The sequence below is a fragment of the Mustela erminea genome, chromosome 1, assembly GCF_009829155.1.
Source record: "Mustela erminea isolate mMusErm1 chromosome 1, mMusErm1.Pri, whole genome shotgun sequence".
Classification (NCBI taxonomy): Eukaryota; Metazoa; Chordata; class Mammalia; order Carnivora; family Mustelidae; genus Mustela; species Mustela erminea.
Window position 1 is genome coordinate 211,723,000 of NC_045614.1, and position 23,068 is coordinate 211,746,067.

The following is a 23,068-nucleotide window of genomic DNA, read 5'->3' on the forward strand; positions in this document are numbered from 1 at the left end:
TCTCAGGGTTGTGAGATTGAGCCCTGTGTCTTACTCTGCACTGCGTGTGGAGCTTGCTTGGGGTTCTTTCTTTTCCTCTCCTTCTGCCCCTACCCCCTCTCTAAAAATGAATAAATAAACAAATTTCTGGATTGTTTAAAATTTATGTAACCATGTAAATGCATTTTTAAAAATTTATATTTAAAAAATTTATATTAAAATTTATATTTAAAATTTGTTTTTAAAAGTTTATATTTAAAACATTTATATTTAAAATAAAAAATTATATTTGTTCATTAAGATGAAGTCTTATAGTCAATGAAATGTTAAATGAATACCCAAGTTCTTCATAGGATCATTGTGATTTTCAAATGATAAAACCAAAAAGCACTAAAAGAATATATAAATAATTTTAAGGGCACCTGGGTGGCTTAGTGGGTTAAGCCTCTGCCTTCGGCTCAGGTCATGATCTCAGGGTCCTGGGATCGAGCCCCGCATCGGGCTCTCTCCTCAGGGAGAGAGTAGAGGCTCTCCTCTAGTAGAGGCTAAAAATGTAATAGAATTATTAAAAATGCTTAAATTATAGTAATAACAGCTTGCCTGTTTTCTGTATGTGAGTGTTTTATTGTGCTAATATACTAGATTGGACATTGCAAATGCTAACTTAATATAAATTTCAAAGCAAAGCTTTTGGAATCTTAAGTTGCGCTTTTTTTTTTTGTAATTCTATTTTATTATTTATTTATTTTTTTCTTTAAGTTGCTTTTCTTATTACCAGAAAACAAAATTGAATAGTATGCTGTTAAAACATTTAAGTCTCTTTGTTTAAATTGGCCTGTTGGCTTTAACCTTTTGAAGGTAACCAGAACTGTTGTTTTTAAAAAATTTAACTTGCTGCACAACAATAATTATGTTGCAGGCATTTCAGGAACAGAATTAAATAATAAAGGCATTTTGCGGTAAAAATGATATAGAAGATCTAATGACGTGTACTTTGCATCCATGTTTTCATACTAATATTACATCATTTTGTTCCAGGAAACGTCCTGATCAGACATGGGTTCAATGTGATTCCTGTCTAAAGTGGCGAAAATTACCAGATGGAATAGATCAACTTCCAGAAAAATGGTATTGCTCCAATAACCCTGACCCACAGTTCAGGTACCATATAGTTGGTAGTACCCTTTTTGGAAAGGCAGAAAGTACTGTTCAAGATGTATGAACAGGCGCTGGTGACGTGTTATTCCCATATGATTTTTCTGACTAGAAATTGTGATGTTCCAGAAGAACCTGAAGATGAGGATTTGGTGCATCCAACTTACGAAAAAACCTACAAAAAGAAGTGAGTGTTGTATTAATGTTTGGTGGGGAAATAATGCCTGTATTGTTAATGCTGGTGGGTGTACAGCGTTAGTTCATGCTTCTCCAAGATCAAGCTAGTACAACCCAGAAAAGATTATGACCCCAAAGAAGATTTTGATGTGGATACATAATACTGGGAGTTTTTTGTTTTTTGGTTTTTTTACTTTATACCGTGGATACCTGCTCTTTTTCCACCTGCCATTTACGCTGTCCTGTCTACACAGGATAGTTTGCATACAGAATAGTTTGTCTTTTGGGCCACACACAGATGAATCATAAATGAGTACTGCCTCATACGAGCTTATAGTCTTAACAGGGAAGGTAAGACATGTGCATTAAGTTGACAGATACCATCGAAGGCAGGATCCATTCTGTTGGGAAGCCCATAAGGAGAGATGACTTCTCTCTGGGGATGGGAAGAGAAATCTGGATCAGGAAAACTCATGAGGCATATTTGTGTAATAGGCTTTAGAGGATGGGTTAGATGCAAATGTACAGGAAACAGATTCGTTCTGCTTTAGAGCAAATACATGAATGGGCATAATGGAGAATAGAGGAGGGAGGGGGAAGTTGGCTAATGAAGGGTAGTCAGCCCTGGTGAACTGTAGGTTAGTGTCCGCTCACAGAAGCCGGGTGCATGGGGAACTTTTGGGTGGTTTTGATTTAGAGTGCCTGGTTTTTGAAGATAAATCCAGCAACAGGACCGTGAGTAAAGAGACCAGTTAGAAGCCTGTGTGATGTTCTTGCTCAGAGGTCTGAGAATAATGCTGGTCAGGGTAGAAAGCTTAAGGCAAATGTTGGGCATTACTGAGGTAAGAGGTAGAAAGTATTTCCCTGCCTGTGGGCTTAACACCGATGATAATGAAATTGAAGCAAAGTTCAGTATACATATTAGTGAAATGGCAAGTTTATCATTGGAAAACATTGAAAAATAATAATCAAATTTAAGTATGTTCACTTTTCATCTTTTTCTTTTTCTTTTTTCTTTTAGAGATAAGGAGAAATTCAGGATCAGACAACCGGAAATGATCCCTCGGGTAACTGATGAAACCTTGCGTTTTATAGCTGTGTATTATATTGGGTGGTGGCTAGCTTAACAAATAGCTTTAAAGCTTAGGAGTTACATAACAAATAGAGTGATTTTGTTCATTCAGTCCACATACTCCTTTTCTTATACCCCTTCTTGCCTTCCTTCCTAGCCCGGCAACTTCACTCACTGTTCAGTTTACTATTTAGTCGGGCATCATCTGAGAAAAGCCAGGCATTAAGAATCTTAACACCCAGGCACCTGGGTGGCCCATTCAGTTAAGCGTCTAACTCTTGATTTTGGCTCAGGTGATGATTGCAGTGTTCTGAGATGGAGCCCCATGTCAGGCTCTCTGCTAGGCATGGAGCCTGCTTGGAATTCTCTTTCCCCATCTCTCTCTCCCTCTGCCCCACCCTCCCTTATAAAAAAAAAAAAAAGAGAGAGAGAGAAAGAAAATGAATCTTATTGTCACATAGGCAGTTAAGGAAAAATTCACAGAGGAGAGCCATGGGGAGTTACATGGGACCAAAGCTACCGTGTTTTTCTTTCTCTTTGTTGAGCACTTTCTTAGTGCTTAATGGTGTTAAGGCACTTTTTCTGGGTATCTGGGTAGACAGTTGTACTTCTTGTATAAGGAAGTTGTGGTCTGCTGCAGATGTGTGTGTTTGCTTTTAGTTAACACTGAAATGTTTTCTTAACGGCAAAGACTGAGGGTTTGGAGGTGAGAACAGAACTGGGTGAGAAAGAAAAGTGGGCTTACTCTAAAACAGTATTGTTGACTTTATTTTCTGTTTCTTTTAGAAAAACAAGTTTTTAATTGTATTTCAGTAAGTCCTGTACAGTATAGGGTCAGTAAATTTTGCCATAAAAGACCAGATAGTTTGTATTTTAGACTTTGTGGGCCACATGCAGTCTCTGTTGTGTATTCTTGGTTTTGTTGTTTTGTTTACATCTTTAAAAATGCAAAAACATCCTTCCACTTACTTGCAGGTTGGAGTTGGCTTACTGGCCTGTTAGTGGCTCTCCTCTGGTATAGCCTAAAGAATTTACATGGTTAGAATCGCTCTCATTGTTTTCTGGGATATGGGGCAAAGGGAAAATAATACCTTGTGTTTTGGGGCATGGCACATTAAAAAAAGTCCTTTAAGCTTGATTTTCTTTTCTTCCAACAGATTAATGCTGAACTTTTGTTTCGGACACCCCCCGGATCAGGTCAAAGCTTTTCTCCTGTGAAGGAAAGCGTTCCAAGAGGACATCTTTCAGAAGTGGCAAATACTTATGCAACAAGACTCATAAATAATCATCGAGGTTCACCCCAGTCTGAACCTGAGAGCAACAAGTCAGTGGCTAAAATGTGTTTTTCCAGTGGGGAATGAATATTAAGCTCAGCCTTTACTTGACACTTCTATGGCAGTATTATACTTCTAAGTTTATATGCATGTAAAAAGTCTGAAGGATAAGTTAATTTACTTTTATTATCTAAACTTACCCAGCCCACTCATGCCACCCATTTAAGTCAGTTTTTAAGATATCAGTTGTATTCATTGTGGAATTTTTACCCTTTGAAATTCTGTATAGTATGAAAATTCTATAATTCTAAATTTAAATTCTATAATTTTAAAATTACCACTATCTTAAGAAAAACATAAAGCAACTAATAATACAACACCGTAATGTCAGGTGTGACCCATGAGTTCTTAGCTTGTTGTAGGCTGTGTTTTGGATGAGTGGATGGAGAAGGAGGGGAGCAAGAAAGGGATGAGTAATTGAACAGTTCGGTCTTTTGACTGGAATGGTCAGGGAAGGTTTGGGATGACGTAGTACTTGCTTTGGTTCCTGAAACTCTGAAAGCAATGCTCTGTGCAGGTGGCTCCTTCAGAGGGAATAGAATGAATACAGGTGAAGACGAAAGCATGATGGGGCGCCTGGGTGGCTCAGTTGGTTAAGCTGCTGCCTTCAGCTCAGGTCGTGATCCTAGGGTTCTGGGATCGAGTCCCACATCGGGCTCCTTGCTCAGCAGAGAGCCTGCTTCTCTCTCTGTCTCTGCCTGCTGCTCTGCCTGCTTGTGTTCTCCCTCTCTCTTTCTCTCTGACAAATAAATAAGTAAAATCTTCAAAAAAAAAAAAAAAAAAAAAAAGAAAGCATGATGTCAGTAACTAGGGGATCAGATTGACTACACTTGGTCTTTTTTGTTGAAAGACAAACATTGAAAACTGTTTGCTGAGATAGTAAGATGAGATTTTCTGAGAGGTTTTGTAGGCTTCATTAAATTCTCAGAGGAATTTTTGACTTCCAAAAGGATTAGAAATAACTGCATTTATGCATATATATATATATATATATATATATATATATATATATATATATATATCAAGAGGACATGTTCTAAAATATTTTGCTGTTTGTAGCCTACATTTTAGGGGCATGTTTTGGGGCTGGATTGCTACTTAACTAAGAACTGTGAATTTTTTTTTTTTAATAGTCTCCTTAATTCTCTTGGCTTTTCTTCTTAAAGATGGATCCAAACAAAGTAAGAAAAAGTAAAACCGGGCGCCTGGGTGGCTCAGTGGGTTAAGCCGCTGCCTTCGGCTCAGGTCATGATCTCAGGGTCCTGGGATCGAGTCCCGCATTGGGTTCTCTGCTCCGCGGGGAGCCTGCTTCCTCCTCTCTCTCTCTCTGCCTGCCTCTCTGCCTACTTGTGATCTCTCTGTGTCAAATGAATAAATAAAATCTTTTAAAAAAAAAAGAAAAGAAAAAGTAAAACCTGTAAAGTTTACAGATAGAAAATAATGGAATTTCTTCTTTTTTTTTTTTTAAAGGGGGGTACAGAGTGAGAGGGGGAGAGAGAGAAAATGTGAAATAGGCTCCACACCGAGCATGAGCCCAGCAGCGGGGCTCAGTCTCACAACCCTGAGATTATGACCTGATCTGAAATCCAGAGTCCTGCATTTCACCAGCTGAGCCACCTAAGGTGCCCCTGGAATTTATTCTTTAAAGTGATTTATTCCATCCAAGTGAAATAAGAAAATAGAAAAATTTTTCATTAATTTTTAAAGCCTAAAGATTTTGAAATTTGAATTTGAGAAAAATACAAGTTTTTTTTTGTAATAATATATATGTTTTAAAAATAAATAAATAAATAAATAAATAAAAATAAAACCAAACACTGTGGAAAGGTAGTACCTAAACTAAGTCTTGAGAAAGACATATAGGAATTAGCCTCATAAGAAAAATAACAGGGCGGTTCCCAGTTAAGTGATTAACTCCATGGAACCCTTGCATGCACCAAACTCACAATCATTGGGTACTTCTTTTTTTTTTTTTTTTAAAGGTTTTATTTATTAATTTGACAGAGAGAAATCACAAGTAGATGGAGAGGCAGCCAGAGAGAGAGAGATAGGGAAGCAGGCTCCCTGCTGAGCTGAAAGCCCGATACGGGACTCGATCCCAGGACCCTGAGATCATGACCTGAGCCGAAGGCAGCGGCTTAACTTACTGAGCCACCCAGGCACCCCACAATCATTGGGTACTTATTTTTTTTTTGGAGGATTTTATTTATTTATTTGACAGAGAGATCACAAGCAGGCGGAGAGTCAGGCAGAGAGAGAGAGAAGCAAGCTCCCCGCTGAGCAAAGAGCCCCATGCGGGGCTCGATCCCAGGACACTGAGATCATGACCCGAGCCGAAGGCAGTGGCTTAATCCACTGAGCCACCCAGGTGCTCATTGGGTACTTCTTTTTTTTTTAAATTTTATTTATTTGACAGAGAGAAATCACAAGTAGATGGAGAGGCAGGCAGAGAGAGAGAGAGAGGGAAGCATGCTCCCTGCTGAGCAGAGAGCCCGATGCGGGACTCGATCCCAGGACCCTGAGATCATGACCTGAGCCGAAGGCAGCGGCTTAACCCACTGAGCCGCCCAGGTGTCCCTCATTGGGTACTTCTTAAGGCGGAAAACAGGAGGCTTGTTTGAGAGTTTAAGGAAGAGTAGTTCTCTAGACCTCTTCATAACCTGCCAAATCTGGTGACGTGGCTTCTCCTCTGTCAAGAATGTAGGATGTTTTCCTTCTGGAGCAGTTTCACATTTCACATGCTGAAGATGTGGGTGAGCCACTGTTTTGAAAGAGGAGGTGTAAGGGAAAGTGAGTACGAAATGATGAGGAATCCCCCCTCCACTTTCCCTCATTGGGCCCCCAGGGGAAAAGCCTTGGGTGGTGCTGATGGTTTGAGCACCACATGGCCAGCCCTCACTGCTTCTAGTCGGTCTCACCCTGAAACATAAAGACAGACAGAGATCACTAGGTGTACAAACTGAAACAAAGGCAGTAGAGGAAACCCTGTGGAATTTACTGGGAGGCGGGCAGGTGTGGAACAAACACATTTCTTAGAAGAGATAAGCAGGTAGAGGGTAGAAAAAGGAAAAGACAAGGTACAGGAGGGTCAACATCTGAAGAAGGGAGTTTCAGAATGGGAGATCAGAGAAAACAAAGGGGAGGGAATAGTATGACTTAAAATACACAGCAAAAATATGTGGGAAAAGATCCATTCTAAGAAACATGAAATTTTCGTACACCAGGGAAAATTTTTTCAGGGAGGGAAAACACAAGTTAGCCTTCAAAAAGGTCAGGAATTAGAATGGCAGGAACAGCGAATGGTACATACCAGTGGAATGATGCTTCTAAAGTTTGGAGAAAGTAATTTTCAACCTTGAAGTCTATAAAACCAAGCCAACAATAAAACTGAGATGTGAATAAAGATCTTTCATCATGTAACCTTGCACATTTTTTACATTCTGTGTACTGTTTCTCAAGATTCTGTTGGAGATTGCACCCCCTTGGTAATGAGGGAGTAAAGCCAAGAAACAGAAGAACTGATGGAAGAAATGGGGAGGGCTCTCACCTAGGCCCAAACAACAAACCAGTACAGATAACCCACTGCCGGGGGGCAGAAAGTACCAATTGGTGGTAAATTCACAGAAAACTCAGTCGATGATGACAATGAGGCGGTTTTTAATGCCAGGAAAATGGAAGGATAGGGCATGCTGATTTAGTCTGTGGCTCACCTCTGATCACTGAGCATTGATAAAAATGATGATGAGCAAATGGAAATGGCAGAGCCCTTCACTGGGCGCTGGAACACAAGGAGCAGACCTGGGCTGGGGTCGGGGGGTCATTCTCATTTGGCCATGTGTACCTTGAGGTGCCCAGAGGCCATCTAGTGAAAGGGAGTTCGGCAGTATGTAGAGCTGCTGCTTTACAGCAAGCTAAGTAGTCTAATTGTTTCCTCAGCTGTACAGGAGAAAATCCTCTCTACTTCATTAAATCATTGAGCAGTACTGTGTAATCATTTTTTAAAATGAGCGTGGACATTTCTTAAAATTTCAAAATTGATTACTTCGGGGTCATCTATTTTGTTCATTTCTATATTTTATGGTCTTATATTTTGTATATCAAATTTTTTCCAGCCTGAAACGGAGACTTTCTACTCGTTCATCCATTTTGAATGCAAAGACACGGAGACTGAGTAATCAAGCATTTGAAAATTCAACTTACAAAGATGATGATGATGAAGACGTCATCATTTTAGAAGAGAACAGTACTCCCAAACCTGCCGTAGATCATGACATTGAAGTGAAATCAGAGCAGGGTCACATCGAGCAAAGTGGTCATCAGGTCGAGCCTGTGGCTGATAAGGAACCTTGTGCCCAGACTGGTTCATCGGGCATCTCATCATCCAGGTGTGATCAGGGAACTACTGCAGCCACCCAGACAGAAGCCCCGAGTGTAGTTGTTAAAAAGGAAGAAGCACTCGAAGATGAGATAGACGCACGAAATGACGCGGCTATGCCGCCAGCCTGTGTGGAGACTGAAGGGAAGACACAAGAAACCCAGGAAACCTTTGATAAATCTGCAGGTGATGCTAGTTGCCAGTTAAATGAACTGAGAAATGAACTGCTTCTAGTTACCCAAGAAAAAGAAAATTATAGAAGACAGTGTAATGTGTTTACTGACCAAATCAAAGTGTTACAACAGAGGATACTGGAAATGAATGACAAATACGTGAAGAAGGAAACTTGTCATCAATCTACCGAAACCGATGCTGTATTTTTGCTTGAAAGTATTAATGGCAAATCTGAAAGTCCGGACCATGTGGTATCTCAGTATCGGCAAGCTTTGGAGGAAATAGAAAGGCTGAAAAAACAGTGTAGTGCTTTGCAACACGTGAAGGCTGAATGCAGTCAGTGTGCCAGTAGTGAGAGCAGAAGTGAAGTGGATGAAATGGTGGTGCAGCTTGATGACGTGTTTAGACAGCTGGACAAGTGCACTGTGGAGAGGGACCAGTACAAAAGTGAGGTATGTATCATTCCACATAATGGAAGTCCTGGGAGTCCCAGGGAGTCTTTAAACCACAAAGAATAGTCAGTTGCTAGATTGGAATAAATTACTTAATATTTCCATGTACTGACTGTTGCCCAGTGGCTTCTTGGCTAGGGAGTGGTCCTCCTGGGGGCGCATGGAAATGTGTATTGAGGAGAGGCATTGCTAGAACTTACTGGGTGATGACCAGGTATGGTCATTTCCTGTAGCGTACTGGAAATTGCTGTGTAATGAAGGATTGTCCTGCTCAAAATACTGTTCTCATTCCCATTGAGCCAGTCGGTTGCTAAATATAGGGAATGTCGCATCCATTATTAATAGGCCTTGCAATAATCATACAAGATAGGGGATGATGTCCTCATTTTATAGTTTAGTTTACAGTTCAGTTACGATTCAGTTATGATTAGGACTGTTGACAGATGACCGAAAACATCATAGGACTGTGGCAATTCCACAGGTAACTCAGACAACAAGCATCTACTTTGTTGCTTCGCTTCTCAGCATGCCGTTACGATCAGAGGTGGCCTCCGGGTCCAGTCCTCATATATCTGTGTTCTGAGCAGCAGGAAAGAGGAGGGGTGCGTTTCCTAGAAGTTGCTGACATTCTGCCTGTCAGAACTTAGTCACCTGGCTGACGGGCGCTTTGGAAGTACGGTCTTTATTCAGGGGTTCTTCTGAGGAAGGAGGAGAAAAATGGTAGATGTCAGGAGCCTCTGCATGTACCCTCCATTCAGATCTGGAGAGTTCCTTTAAGAAGCATATATTTTATGTATCGTATGAATGTCGTGTTTGAAAGAAGGATTTTCTGCTAAAGAATTTGAAAATGATAGGCTGGTGCTGTACTGCCCCTTCTTCCTGGAAGCTCATTCAAACATCTTGGTGTATTGGCTTAGAGTTAGATGACCAAATATGCAAAAATCGATAGGCGCTTTCAGTTCTAACTTAGAGCTGGTGAGTGTGCAAGAAATGAAAGTCACTTTGATGTTGACATAATTCAGGCATTTTTATCTTGGTTTTCCAGTTTTTAGGTACCATTTGTTTTCAGTCAAGTGGTAATTAACATTTTGTATTCTCTAAATGTGACAAGAGGTGGAGATGAAACTCAAATGAAGCTTTGTTTATAGAAAGCTATTGTGGGTGGGTTTTTTGCCCTTTTTTGATGGTGATTTTCATCTAGCTACATTTCCTAGCTTAAATTTGTACTTCGGCATTAGTATTTTTAAGTTTAATTTTAGCATTGGTATTTTTAAGTTTTACTTTTATTAGTATTTTTAAGTTTCAAGTTTAATTTTACAGTTACGAATTTTTTTTGTCAGGTTGAATTATTGGAAATGGAAAAATCACAAATCCGTTCACAATGTGAAGAACTGAAAACTGAAATTGAACAATTAAAATCTACAAATCAACAGTTAGGAGCAGATGTTTCAACTTCAAGTAACATTGAGGAGTCTGTAAATTACACTGATGGGGAAAGGTAATATTACATGAGGCACGACCCTGGGGCTACCTTCTGGTTAGCGTGATGCTTACTAGCACACCTCAGACAGTTACCGTTCTATCAAAAGAACACGATCCTTCTCTTCAAGGAATGAACAGTGTAGGTTCAACTTAAGTGAAGTAGGAATTTGGAAAGAATGAAGCATTTGATCAGTTAGAGCGGTTTGGAATGCTGTTTGGGAAAAGTGGAAATTGAGTTAGATATCAAAGAAGGTGTTGAATTTGGCCATGACTAGAAGATAAGGGACTATTTCATGAAACTTACATTTTCACTTGGATTTCTTTTACTTGTGTACTTGCCATTTCTTCATGGGTTTCTGTTCTCATTTTACTACATGCCATCCCCAATGTTAACTTTTAGGTAATCAGAAAATTACTAGAAATTGCCATTGTACAGGTGATTACTAGGAAGAAGTTCTTCTGTGAAAGTAAGAAAATTATTTCCCTATCTCAGGAAGATAGAAAATGGGCTTGGGGTGTTGCTTCAGTTTGAAGTGTCAAGAGAGGCAGACGTTCAGGTGGGAGGCCATGATGGTGCTCGTGGTGTGTTGATGACTTAGCATCGGAAAGCAGTCATTAAAGGCCAAACCTGGACAACTCTTCCTGCTCATACAGTATGACTTCCGACCTAAAAGGCACTGTTGTTGAGGAAATAATCTCCTACCATCCTCACTTGACATCAATTATATTATTATCTTGTTTTTTAAGTGAAGTTTTTGAAGGATTTCAATGAATTTCTTCATGGAAATGGGGTAGATCAGTATGTAAAAGCCTAGAGGGCAAATGTCAGAAGAAAATCCCAAATGGTTTTTCTCAAAATGGGAACCACAAGCATCTGTGTTGCTTGTAGAAACGCAAATCCTTGGCCTACACTGCAGCTTATTAAATCGGAAATTTAAACAGTCTCAGATAATTCTCTTGCCACACCGACCTTTGGGTAACCGATGATTATTTATTTATTTATTTACTTACTTTAACTAATCTTTCAAACTTGTGCTTTCCAAAATAGTACAGGAATATGTGGCTTAGTGACCCTTGAAATCTAGCTAGTCTGAATTGAGATGTGCTTTAAATATAAAAAATAATAATTTTGAAGCCTAAGGAAGAAAAAGAATGTGTAGAATACCTCACATTAATAATGTATTTTGAGGGACGCCTGGGTGGCTCAGTTGGTTAAGCAGCTGCCTTCGGCTCAGGTCATGATCCCAGCGTCCTGGGATCGAGTCCCACATCGGGCTCCTTGCTCCGCAGGGAGCCTGCTTCTCCCTCTGCCTCTGCCTTCCACTCTGTCTGCCTGTGAATGCTCTCACTCTCTCTCTGACAAATAAATAAATAAAATCTTTAAAAAAAAATGTATTTTGATTTTGCGATAAAATATTTTAGTTACATTGGGTTAAATATATAACTGCAATTAAATTTATAGCTGTATTTTGCTTTTTACTCTAGCTCTGTGAACATTTTAAATTGCGTATGGAACTCCCAGTATTTTTTTTAAAGGTTTTATTTATTTATTTGACACACAGAGCAAGATCACAAGTAGGCAGAGAGGCAGGCAGAGAGAGAGGGGGAAGCAGGCTCCCCACTGAGCAGAGAGCCTGATGCAGGGCTTGATCCCAGGACCCTGAGATCTGACCTGAGCTGAAGGCAGAGGCTTTAACCCACAGAGCCACCCAGGCACCCACTCGCAGTATTTCTCTTGGACAGTGCTGTTCTGTACATTAAAAAGAATCTGTGGTAGGTTCAGTAGATAGGAGAAATTAGCCAGGGACAATCAGAAGACTTAAAGGAAAGGATATGTAAGAGGATTATTGGGTCATACTAGTCTTTTGTGTACTTTTAATATAGATAGCAGGTTGTGGTTACAACAAAAGGGGTGTTCTTGGTAAGGATATAGGATGGGTAACAACTTCTGGAAAGCAAAGCAGAGAAATGTTTGAACCATGGGCCTCTGGTCAAAGATGAATGAGGAAGCTTGGACAAAAAATGGCTGGAGTGGGAATGATGTAAAACTTGATCCAGAGGCCAGTGCAGTCTTAACCATCCAGGCTCACGGAACATATCACGTTACTGTGCATTGTCGACTTAGGGATGAGCATCTTGCTTCTTCAGACATTTTTGCCTTAAATCAGTACTAAGCTAAATGTGGGCTGCTTATATTTGGGAGAGGGGCAGAATAAGAGCAACTAACATGCAGTTTCCATGTTTCACTCAATCTTTGAGGCAAAGGCTACTGAATAATTGTAGGCCTTCAAAAAGTCTAGGGTGTTTGGGGTGCCTGGGTGGTTCAGTTGGTTGAACATCCAACTTTTGATCTCAGCTCTGGTCTTGATCTCAGGGTTGAGAGTTTGGGTCCCAACTAGCTTAGCGTGGAGCCCATTTAAAAAAAAAAAAAATAAAGTCTAGGATGTTGATCTATTCAGTACATGTATATAAATTTGGAAGGAATGATAATGATCACATCTAATCCAGGGATTCCCAGTGTTTTCAGTAAAGCATCATTCCCTATAAATGCATAGTAAAATGGATCATCAGTGAACTTTAGCATATGAAAGGTTCAGAGAAGACTTTTTTTTTAAAGGTTTTTATTTATTTGACCGAAAGAGCACAAGTAGGCAGAGCGACAGGCAGAGGGAGAAGCAAGCTTTCTGCTGAGCAGGGAGCCCCATATGGGGCCTGATGCCGGGACCCTGGGATCATGACCTGAGCTGAAGGCACTCACTTAACTGACTGGGCAACCCAGGTGTCCCAGAAGGATCAGAGAAGTCTTGATTTTAAAAAACTGTTTAATGTTATTTAGCCCAAAATTTTGTAAGTTTAGTTGATCACAGAACCATTTCTCTTTTACACAAGGGTGGCTATCTCATAGAACATGTTTTAGAGAACGATTCAGTTTTTATTTTCCTAAAAAGCTGAAATATGGGGAGATGCATTCTTGTTCTGAGACCAGTGATCTCACTACTATATCACTGCTGTTTTCCAGGTGACAATATTTTGTATTACAAATAACACCTTGTAATTATATGTATTTTACCGTCCATGGTTTCTCTAATAGCAAGTTAAAATTGTATTAGTTAGAACCAAACAGAGCCACTAGTTTTATCTACTTACCAAGGTATTAATGGATTATTAAAGTAAGTGAATTCATGTTTCACTTAAAATTTAGGCCCCACCTGAATTGTTAAACTGTGTTATAATGTTCATCTAATAGACGTAATATTTGTATTTGCAGCCTCAAACTTCGATCTCTTCGAGTTAACGTAGGACAGCTGTTGGCCATGATTGTACCTGATCTCGATCTTCAGCAAGTGAATTATGACGTTGATGTGGTTGATGAAATTTTAGGACAAGTTGTCGAACAAATGAGTGAAATCAGTAGTACTTAAAGTCTACTTGATGTGAGACAATAAATATATTTGCTCAATCCTGTGGTTGTATAGCTTTCAGAGTGGAAACACTTTTGTTTTATAGATACGACAGGTGACAGACGGAAGAACCATGATCTTTACTGTATCCTATGCATTCAGGTGTGCTCACAAGTACTGTGGGCACACTTACCACACCTTTTGAAATGCCTGAGAATCATTCTTACAGAACGGCTGAACAGCTCACTCATGATTCTGTTTTGAAGTGTAAATACTTGTAATTAAGTCTGCACATATTTTTTTATTACCCTAGAGGACTTAAGTGTTTTCCACCGAGAGCTTTTCAGGTTGCCCCTAACCTTTGTGCAATTTTTTCTGGTTCCCAAAGTGTATTTTTCTCTGAAGTGAGGGCCGTGCCATAATACAAATGGAAATGTTACCTTTGATTTTCCTACAGAAAAGTTTAAACAGGATTTTTAAAAAATGGAATTACGCTCCTGATAAGGTGTAAGTGAATTGAACATTAATGTTTCTTTTCTATAAATTCTTATCTCCTGAAATATTTTATTCATGGAAATAAGGTAAGCAGAAACTGTCCATCCATTTTGTCAGGATTTTCCTTGTGCTGAGATTGCCAATCATGGTCAAATGCAGTGTTTTTATAGAACAAAAACAATCTTTAGTATAAAAAAGCATCAAAAATATTAAATGTCCCACCACATTTACTTTGAGGCCCATTTTTGGCTGCTTAGTCAGCATGGAGTGGGCACAGTAATTGTTTAATATTTCTTTTTGTGAAATTTCCTGTACAGCCTTTTGTAGGATTACTACAGGTTAATGAGAGTTGAGGAAGACAGTCTTTCTCACACAGTACAGCATACCTTTCATTGTATTACAGAGCTAAGTGTTTTATGTCCTGGAGGTAAGCAGCAAACTGCCCTAGGATTATAGTATTACATGCCATAAAAATTATGCTTTATTGGTCCCTTGTTTGTGCAATTTTAAAGAGATGGCTTTCTATTAAGTATAACTATGTATATATAACTAAGAATCGTATTTTCCACAACTGAAATGTGCATTATTTTTTTTTCAAAGTTTTATCATTGCTTATTTATTTTTACTTTTGTTTCTGAACATTCAGTACATGTTTCTTTTATATGTATGCTTAATTACATGTCTTTCATATACAATATTAAATTTTTACTGTATATTAACTTCTAGAAAAGGCAAATAAATGAAGGTTGTTTTTATTTGCTTGATAAAATAATTGAAAGTGTATTTTTGGTATGAAGCTGGTTTTCTGTCCTGATTGTATCTGCTCAAATTTTAAAATATCTTGTAATAAAATAAAAATATATATAATGGCTAATTCTTCAGATACTACTTTTAAAGAATTCTATATTCAGATTATATTTTGGAAACAAACTGTCCTTTGAAGACCCTCAAGTTGAGCTCATTTTAAAATCTATATTAATTACATGTTCTATTAGGAGACCAAGAGTGTTACCATTAACACTCTAAAAACTGAGCTCATCTTGAGAGAGTGCGTGCGTGTGTACATGTATTTTACGTTCAAGAAGAGACTCTTTCTGTAAATCGTTTAGCCTAAAGAAACCTTGCTTAAATGATAGCAGCAATGTAGAGCATGTCTAAGTTTGTGAATATTTATGTAGCAGTTCTTTCTGGAATTTGCTATTTTCCCCTTCTTTGGGTCAGCTATATTCTTGCAAAAATCTATATTTTATATGGCTATTATCTTGCTTTTAATGGGAAAGTCATAGGATTAGTAAGTTTGCTTGCTAAATTGATTCTTTGAAAGTACTTACATATTTTTCACCCTTTAAGAAAATATTGCCAAGATGTAATTCTTTGAAAATGTAACTAACAAAATTTAACAGAACAACAACATGAGCTTTCATGTATATATCATATTTAGGTAGCGATATCTATATTTTGTTGTTAAGTTAAATTTGTAAAACACTAGTGGGAGGACAGTGGTGTTTAAAGTCAGTATGAGGAAGTAAACCAGCATCATCCACAATCCCTGCAAACAGAACGCAGGAGTGGTGTGTGGCATATTATTGTGTCTTTTTGGAGGGGCCTCAAATTCCTAATGTGGGCAGGTACTGCTGGGGATTCTGCCCATGGTCTCAGACACTTAATTCTTGTGATCAACAGCCCATTAGTTCATTATTTGTCATCGAAGGATAATTAAAGTGATAATCTGGTGGTTTTCACCCCTGGCTGCCTATTAGAATCACCTGGGGGAGTTTTTAGGCTTCCCATGCAAGGATGCATCCCATACTAATTAAGTTAATTAAGTTAAGAGTTGGGCCTAGATACTAAGTATTTTTTTAAAAGCCTCCCAGTGAGCCATCAGAGCTGAGAACCATTGATCTTTACCTTCCTGGGATGAGTGTTTACAACTGTTGAACTAGGTTCCTGAAACAAACTCGGGATTTGCACAGCCGATTTCTCACTGAGGTGAGCAAGGAGAGGAAAAAGGAAACATAGTTGGTGTCCAAGTTAGAAGTGTAAATGGGTCAGAATGGTATACAGTGAAGAGTTACCCAATGCTTCCCTAAGGTTAACCACTATTGCTTTTCGTATGTCCTTCCAGAAAATATTAGCTGCATACGTATGCACACGTTCGTATATATGCATTCAGTTTATATTCGATTTTATATCTTTATATTTGATTATATATTTGTATCTCAAGTTTTCACAAAGATGGTACACCATATAATTGGTTATCTTGACATTTCCATGTTACTTCTTTGAACAGGTTTAGCAACATTCTATGATCTGCATATACTCCTAACACTCAGTGATTTCTCATGTTTTTGACATTACAAAATACGCTACCATGAAAATTAATACATACCACACACACTTTTACAAGTATACCCAGAGTGTAAATTCTTTGCAGTGAATATTGCTAGTTCAAAGAGTGTATGCTATGTAACTTCTAATAAATGTTACCATGCAAAAATGAATTTAAACTCCTATGAAAAATAAAATACGTATGAGTGTTTTTTTCCTCTATCTCTCCATCAAATTTACTAATCTGACATACAAAAAAAAAATGACAGCCTGCATTCTTTGTCTCGGCTGAACATGCTTGCTTTCATGTTTTATTGACCATTGTAATTTCTCTTTTCTGTGTACTGTATCATACTGTTTGTCTGTTCTTTTCTATTGGGTTCTTTGTTTTAACTGCTTTAAAGGAACTAAAAGCCTGTGCCAACATAGCTACAAACACCATCCACACAACTAGCTTTCAGAGAATTCACAGTATGTTAAATCTTACTGTGTACACTGTCTTCATAAATACTGGAGAGGAGTGAGACCCACTGGGTTCATGTTTTTCCATACATTTGTCTTTCAGATTGGACACTGACCACACTAAAGAACAGGAATGCTAGTATATCTATATATATGATACTTAGAATTAAGTTTTGTGATCACAGAGTTAATTTCCGTCTGGCCTATAGGGAGGAAGTCAAGACCAGAGGAGAGTCTTGGTAAATCAAGCCACTGGGACACAGGTGGTTATTACATGAGTGAAGTCCCAGAGAATGAATTAGCTCTTCTAAAACTGAAGTAGAAGTCGCAACTCCAGTAAGTTTTGTACACATTCTAATAATGAGTTGTGAGTAAATGTAATTTCCTAGTTCACACATGTACAAGTTGAACCCCAGGCTTCCTTGTTAATTTTGTGCAAAGTGATCAGGACTCAGTATCCTGGTAATAATACATAGAACAGGTTTAAATTTGACTCAAAATAACTTTTATCCCAACCTAATATTTAGGTTATGAATATCTTTGCTACGCAGCTATCCAGAATTTGGCTGTAATCCTCCTAACAAAATGCTTTATATTCATAAAGTCTGTGAGTCAACAGCCTTCCTAATCTCCCATGGGTTTCCTGGTAAATGCTGTTAACAGTTGTGGCCAGTGTTTTGAAAGTCAGTACTGTGATCTAAACCAAGGTGGACTTAAAGCAGTTTGTGTGTATAACGTGGAGCTCACGGAGGCAGTGAGCTACTGCAGCTCAGTTCGCTCAGTACAGTCAGTTCGCTGTACGGCAGCTCATTCCCAGGGAGAGGTGCTCGTAGACTTGCAGTAGGACCCGGAGTTCCAGGGCTGTGAACTGACTGAGCAGCCAACAGCAAGAGAAGTGACACAGTCACGTAGACACCTGTTATCTCTTTTCCTGGTAGGGAAATACAGGGGTCTAGCACAATAACTTATTATATATTATTTAGTAGTAGTAATAGTAGTTAAATAATTATATAAAATATGTAATCCTAGTAGTATATACTGTTCAGTATAATCACTCTTAACCAGTAGTTTCTCACTACTCACTAATTTACTGTGTTCTTAAATTGATTTTTTTCTGTCTCATATTTTAAACTCTGTTATGGGAATTTCCAAATGTATACAGCAATAGAGAAACTCAGGTGCCTGGGTGGCTCAGTCGGTTAAGACTCTGCCTTTGGCTCAGGTCATGATCTCAGCGGCCTGGGAACAAGCCCCATGTCAGCCCCATGCTCAGCGGGACTCTGCTTCTCCCAGTCATGCTTACCCTGCTCATGCTCATGCTCTCTCTCTCTCTCAAATCTTGAACGAAAGAAAGAGAGAGAGAGAGAAAGAAAGAAGAGAAAAGAAAAGAAAAAGAAAAGAAACTATTTTAATGAACTCCCATATACCCATACATGGTCAGTCTTGTAATTACCTATACTCCCATTTACTTAAACCCCTTTCATGATATTTCTCGTGTGTGTTACAAATATTAACTCATTAATTTTTTTTATTGCAGAAAAAGAAAAAATTTCCTAGTTAACTGTTGAGGATGAGTTGCATTAAGTACATTCACATTGTTATGCACCATCGCCACTATCCATTTCCAGAACTTTTTTTTTTTTAATTTTATTTATTTATTTGACAGAGATCACAAGTAGGCCGAGAGGCCGGCAGAGAGGGAGGAAGGGAAGCAGGCTTCCTGCTGAGCAGAGAGCCCGATGCAGGGCTCGATCCCAGGACCCCAGGATCATGACCTGAGCCGAAGGCAGAGGCTTAACCCACTGAGCTACCCAGGCGCCCCCAGAACTTTCTCATCCTAATCAAACTGTATCCAGGAAACAATAACTCTCCATTCCTCCCTGTCCCTGGTAACCTCTCTTTTTGGTGCATGAATTTGCTTATTCTAGGTACTTCATAACAGTGGAATCAAGGATATTTGTCTTTTTGTGTCCAGCTTATTTCACTTTCCATAACATTTTTAAGGTTCATCCATTTTGCATGTATCAATTTCATTCCTTTTTAAGGCTGAATATTTCATTGTATGTGTGTACCACGTTTTGATACTCATTTTTTTGTCCATGAATATTTGGGGTGCTTTCACCTACTTACTATTAAGGATAATGCTGCTATGAACATTGTTGCTTAAGTATCTGAGTCTTTGTTTTTAATCCTTTGGGTAACATCCCTAGGAGTGGAATCGCTGAATTATGTGATAACTCTTTATGTAAGTGTTTGAAGAATAACCACACTATTTTCCACAAAGATACACCATTTTACATGCCCACCAGCAATGCAGAAAGTGTTTCAGTTTTTCCACATCCTCTCCAACTCTGATTTTTCTGGGTTTTCTGTTTGTTTCTGTTTTTAACATTAGCCATGTAATGAGTGTGAAGGGTTACCATTATGGCTTTGATTTGCATTTCTCTAATGGCTAGTGATGTTACACTTCTTTTTGTGTGTCTGCTGGCCATTTGTATATGTTTGTAGAAATGACTGCAGGTTCTTTGCCCATTTTTGGCTTGCTTGTTTATTTTTTGCTGTTGATTTGCAGGATATGATTTTGTAAAAATATATATTCTGGATATTAGTCCCTTATGAGATAAATGATTTGCAAATATTTTCTTCCATTCTGTGGCTTGTCTTTCCATGCTTGAGTTTTAATTTTGGTGAATTTGAACTTAATTATTTTGTTACCTGTGCTTTTGGCATCAGATCCAAGAGAAATCCTTGATCAATCCAATGTCATAAAGATTTTTTTCCGTTTTCATCTGAAAATTTCATAGTTTTAGCTTTTATATATAGGTCCTAACCCATTTTGAATTAGTTTTTGCATATGGTGTAAGATTTCAACTTCATTTTTGTGTACATGGAATCCAGTTTTCCCAGCAACATCTTTTGAAAAAAACTCTTCCCCCATTGAAAAATAATCTCATCCTTCTAAAAAATTGACCACATAAGTGAGGGTTTATTTCTGGGCTCTGTATCCCACTGGTCTGTATGTTCTTAGACTAGTACCACACCATTGTGATTACTGTATCTTTCTGGTTAAGTTTTGTCATGAAGTGTGAGTCCTCCAAATTTGTCCTTCTTGAAGATTGTTTTGGACATTAAGGGTCCCTTAAAATTTCATATGAATTTTAGGACAAGTTTTTGTATTTCTACAAAACATGCCATTGGGATTCTGATAGGGGTTATACTGAATCTATAGATTATTTGGGGTACCACTGACATCTTAACAATATTAAGTCTTCCAATCCATGAACATGGGATGTCTTTCCATTTATTTATGTCTTCTTTAATTTCAGCAATTTTTTAAAAAGATTTTATTTATTTATTTGAGAGACAGAGATCACCAGTAGGCAGAGAGAGAGGAGGAAGCAGGCTCCCTGTGGAGCAGAGAGCCGGATGTGGGGCTCGATCCCAGACCCTGGGATCACGACCTGAGCCGAAGGCAGAGGCTTTAACCCACTGAGCCACCCAGGCGCCCCAATTTCAGCAATTTTTAAAAAAGGTTTTATTATTTGACAGAGCATAAACAGTTAGAGTAGAAGGCAGAGGGAGAGGGAGAAGAGGGCTCCCCACTGACAGCCAAACGCAGGGTTTGGTCCCAGGATCATGACCTGAGTCAAAGGCAGATGCTTAACCGAGGAGACACCCAGGTGCCCCTCAGCAATGTTTTGCTGTTTTTATTATACAAGTCTCTCATTTCCTTGATTAAGTTTATTTCCAAACATTTTATTCCTTCTGATGCTTTTATAAATGGAATTGTTTTCTCAATTTCCTCTTTCTGAATGATCATTGTTACAGTTTAGAAAAGCACCTGATTTTTGTGATTTTTTTTTATCCCACAACTTTGCTAAATTTATTTGTTAATCCAAACGTGTGTGTGTGTGTGTGTGTGTGTGTGTGTGTGTGTGTGTGTGTGGTATACTCCAGGATTTTCTACATATAAGATCATGTTATCTGCACAAAGGTAATTCGACTTCTGCCTTTCCAACTTAGCTTTTATTTCTTTTTCTTGCTTAGTTGCTCTGGCTGAAACTGTTAATACCATCTCAACTAGAAGTGGTAAAATTGAACATTCTTGTCTTATTCCTGATCTCAGGGAAAGCTTTCTTTCCATCACCACTGAGATTGGCATTAGCTATGACTTTTCTTTTTTTTTTTTTTTAAAGATTTTATTTATTTACTTGAGAGAGAGACAGTGAGAGAGAGCATTAACGAGGAGAAGGTCAGAGAGAGAAGCAGACTCCCCATGGAGCTGGGAGCCTGATGCGGGACTCGATCCCAGGACTCCAGGATCATGACCTGAGCCGAAGGCAGTCGTCCAACCAACTGAGCCACCCAGGCGTCCCTAGCTATGACTTTTCATATATTACATGTCTCACATTGAGGAAGTTTCCTTCTATTCCCCAGTTTATTGCTGTTTATTATTTTTAATCATGAAAGTATTTGAATTTTGTCAAATGCATTTTCTGCAGCAAGCGAAATGATCATGTGGTTTTGTTCCTTTTCATTCTCTAATGTGGATTACATTGATTTTTGCATGTGGAGCCATTCCAGCATTCCAGGAATAAATCTCATTTGGTCATGATGTATAATCCTTTCAGTATGTTGCTGAATTTGTTGTTGGTAGCATTTTGTTTAGATTGTTTTGCATCAATATTCGTCTTGGTCTATTTTTTTCTTTTCTTGTAGTGTTTGGCTTTGGTATCAGGGTATTTATGGCCTTATAGGATGAGTTAGTAAGTGTTTCCTTCTCAATTTTTTGGGAAAGTTTGAGAAGGATTAATGTTAATTTTTCTGTAAATCGGTAGAATCCACTAGTGAACCCATCTGTCCATGGCTTTTCTTTGTTGGAGGTTTTTGATTACTGATTCAGTTTTCTTACTAATTTTTAGTATTCAGATTTTCTACTTCTTCATGATTCAGTTTTGGTAAACTGTGTGTTTCTAGGAATTTGACCATTCATATAGGTTAGCCAGTTTGCTGGAAAACAGTTGTTCATAGTATTCTGTTTTTGTTCCACAAAATAATCCTTTTTAATTTTCATAACATCAGTAATAATGTCCCTTTTCTGATTTTAGTAATTTGAATATTCTTTATTTTCTTGTCAGTCTAGCTAAAGGTTTGTCACTTTTGTTGATTTGGTTTTAAGGCTTGTTTGTTTGAGAGAGAGTGTGAGAGAACGCGCGTGCGTGTGCACATATGTGAGCAGGGAGGGGGCAGAGGGAGAGCGAGATTCTCAAGCAGACTCAAGCATGACTCAAGCATGGAGCCCAACACGGGGCTCCATCTCATGACTCTCAGATCATTACCTGAGCCGAAATCAATAGTTAGTTGGATGTTTAAACCACTGAGCCGGGGCACCTGGGTGGCTCAGTGGGTTGAGCCTCTGCCTTCGGCTCAGGTCATGATCTTAGGGTCCTGGGATCGAGTCCCGCATCGGGCTCTCTGCTCAGTAGGAAGCCTGCTTCCTCCTCTCTCTCTCTCTCTCTGCCTACTTGTGATCTCTCTCTGTGTCAAATAAAAAAAAAAAAAAAAAAACAAAATAAAACCACTGAGCCACGCAGGTGCCCCAGTTTTGTTGATCTTTGTAAAGGACTGACTTTTAATTTTGATTTTCTCTATTGTTTTTCTTTTCTTTATTGACCCAAATTTAAAACAAATTCTTAACATATCATCTATAAATAATTCAGTATTATTTTTAAAATATGAAATTTAAAATTTTCAATTTTAGATTTTAAATATGAGAATTTTAAACCACAAAGTAACACTATTATTATGCCTTAAATTTTAATATATTTTTAAATTTTATTTATTTGACAGGGTGAGAGAGCACAAGCAGGGGGAGCCTCAGGAGAGGGAGGGGAGGGCAGGGAGTCTGATGTGGGGCCTGATCCTATGACTCTGGGATCATGAGCAGAAACCAACTGAGCCACCCAGGCACCCCTTAGTAACTTTAATATCAAATCTAGTCTGCATTCAAAGGTCTTTGGTCATTTCATAGTTATTTTTCCAAGTGGTTTGTTTAAGTTGGAATCCAAACAATCCACAAGTTGCTTTTGGTTGGTATGTCTCTGAGACTTCTTTCTTTATTTTTTATTTTTTAAGATTTTACTTATTTGACACAGAGAGAGGATCACAAGTCGGCAGAGAAC

General features: G+C 38.5%; 1 protein-coding gene across 2 annotated transcripts in view; it reads left to right on the forward strand.

The window, feature by feature from the left end:
• MORC3 (MORC family CW-type zinc finger 3) overlaps positions 1–14,984 on the forward strand; it is a 44,817-nt gene extending 29,833 nt beyond the window's left edge. For both annotated transcript variants that reach the window (XM_032354678.1, XM_032354670.1), the window contains exons 11-17: positions 1,018–1,140; positions 1,247–1,321; positions 2,333–2,378; positions 3,541–3,707; positions 7,830–8,718; positions 10,059–10,216; positions 13,469–14,984. In XM_032354678.1, coding sequence (XP_032210569.1) covers positions 1,018–1,140; positions 1,247–1,321; positions 2,333–2,378; positions 3,541–3,707; positions 7,830–8,718; positions 10,059–10,216; positions 13,469–13,622 — 1,612 coding nt within the window. In that variant the 3' untranslated portion in view covers positions 13,623–14,984. The remainder of the gene's footprint in view (positions 1–1,017; positions 1,141–1,246; positions 1,322–2,332; positions 2,379–3,540; positions 3,708–7,829; positions 8,719–10,058; positions 10,217–13,468) is intronic.
• The last annotated feature ends 8,084 nt before the right edge of the window (positions 14,985–23,068 follow it).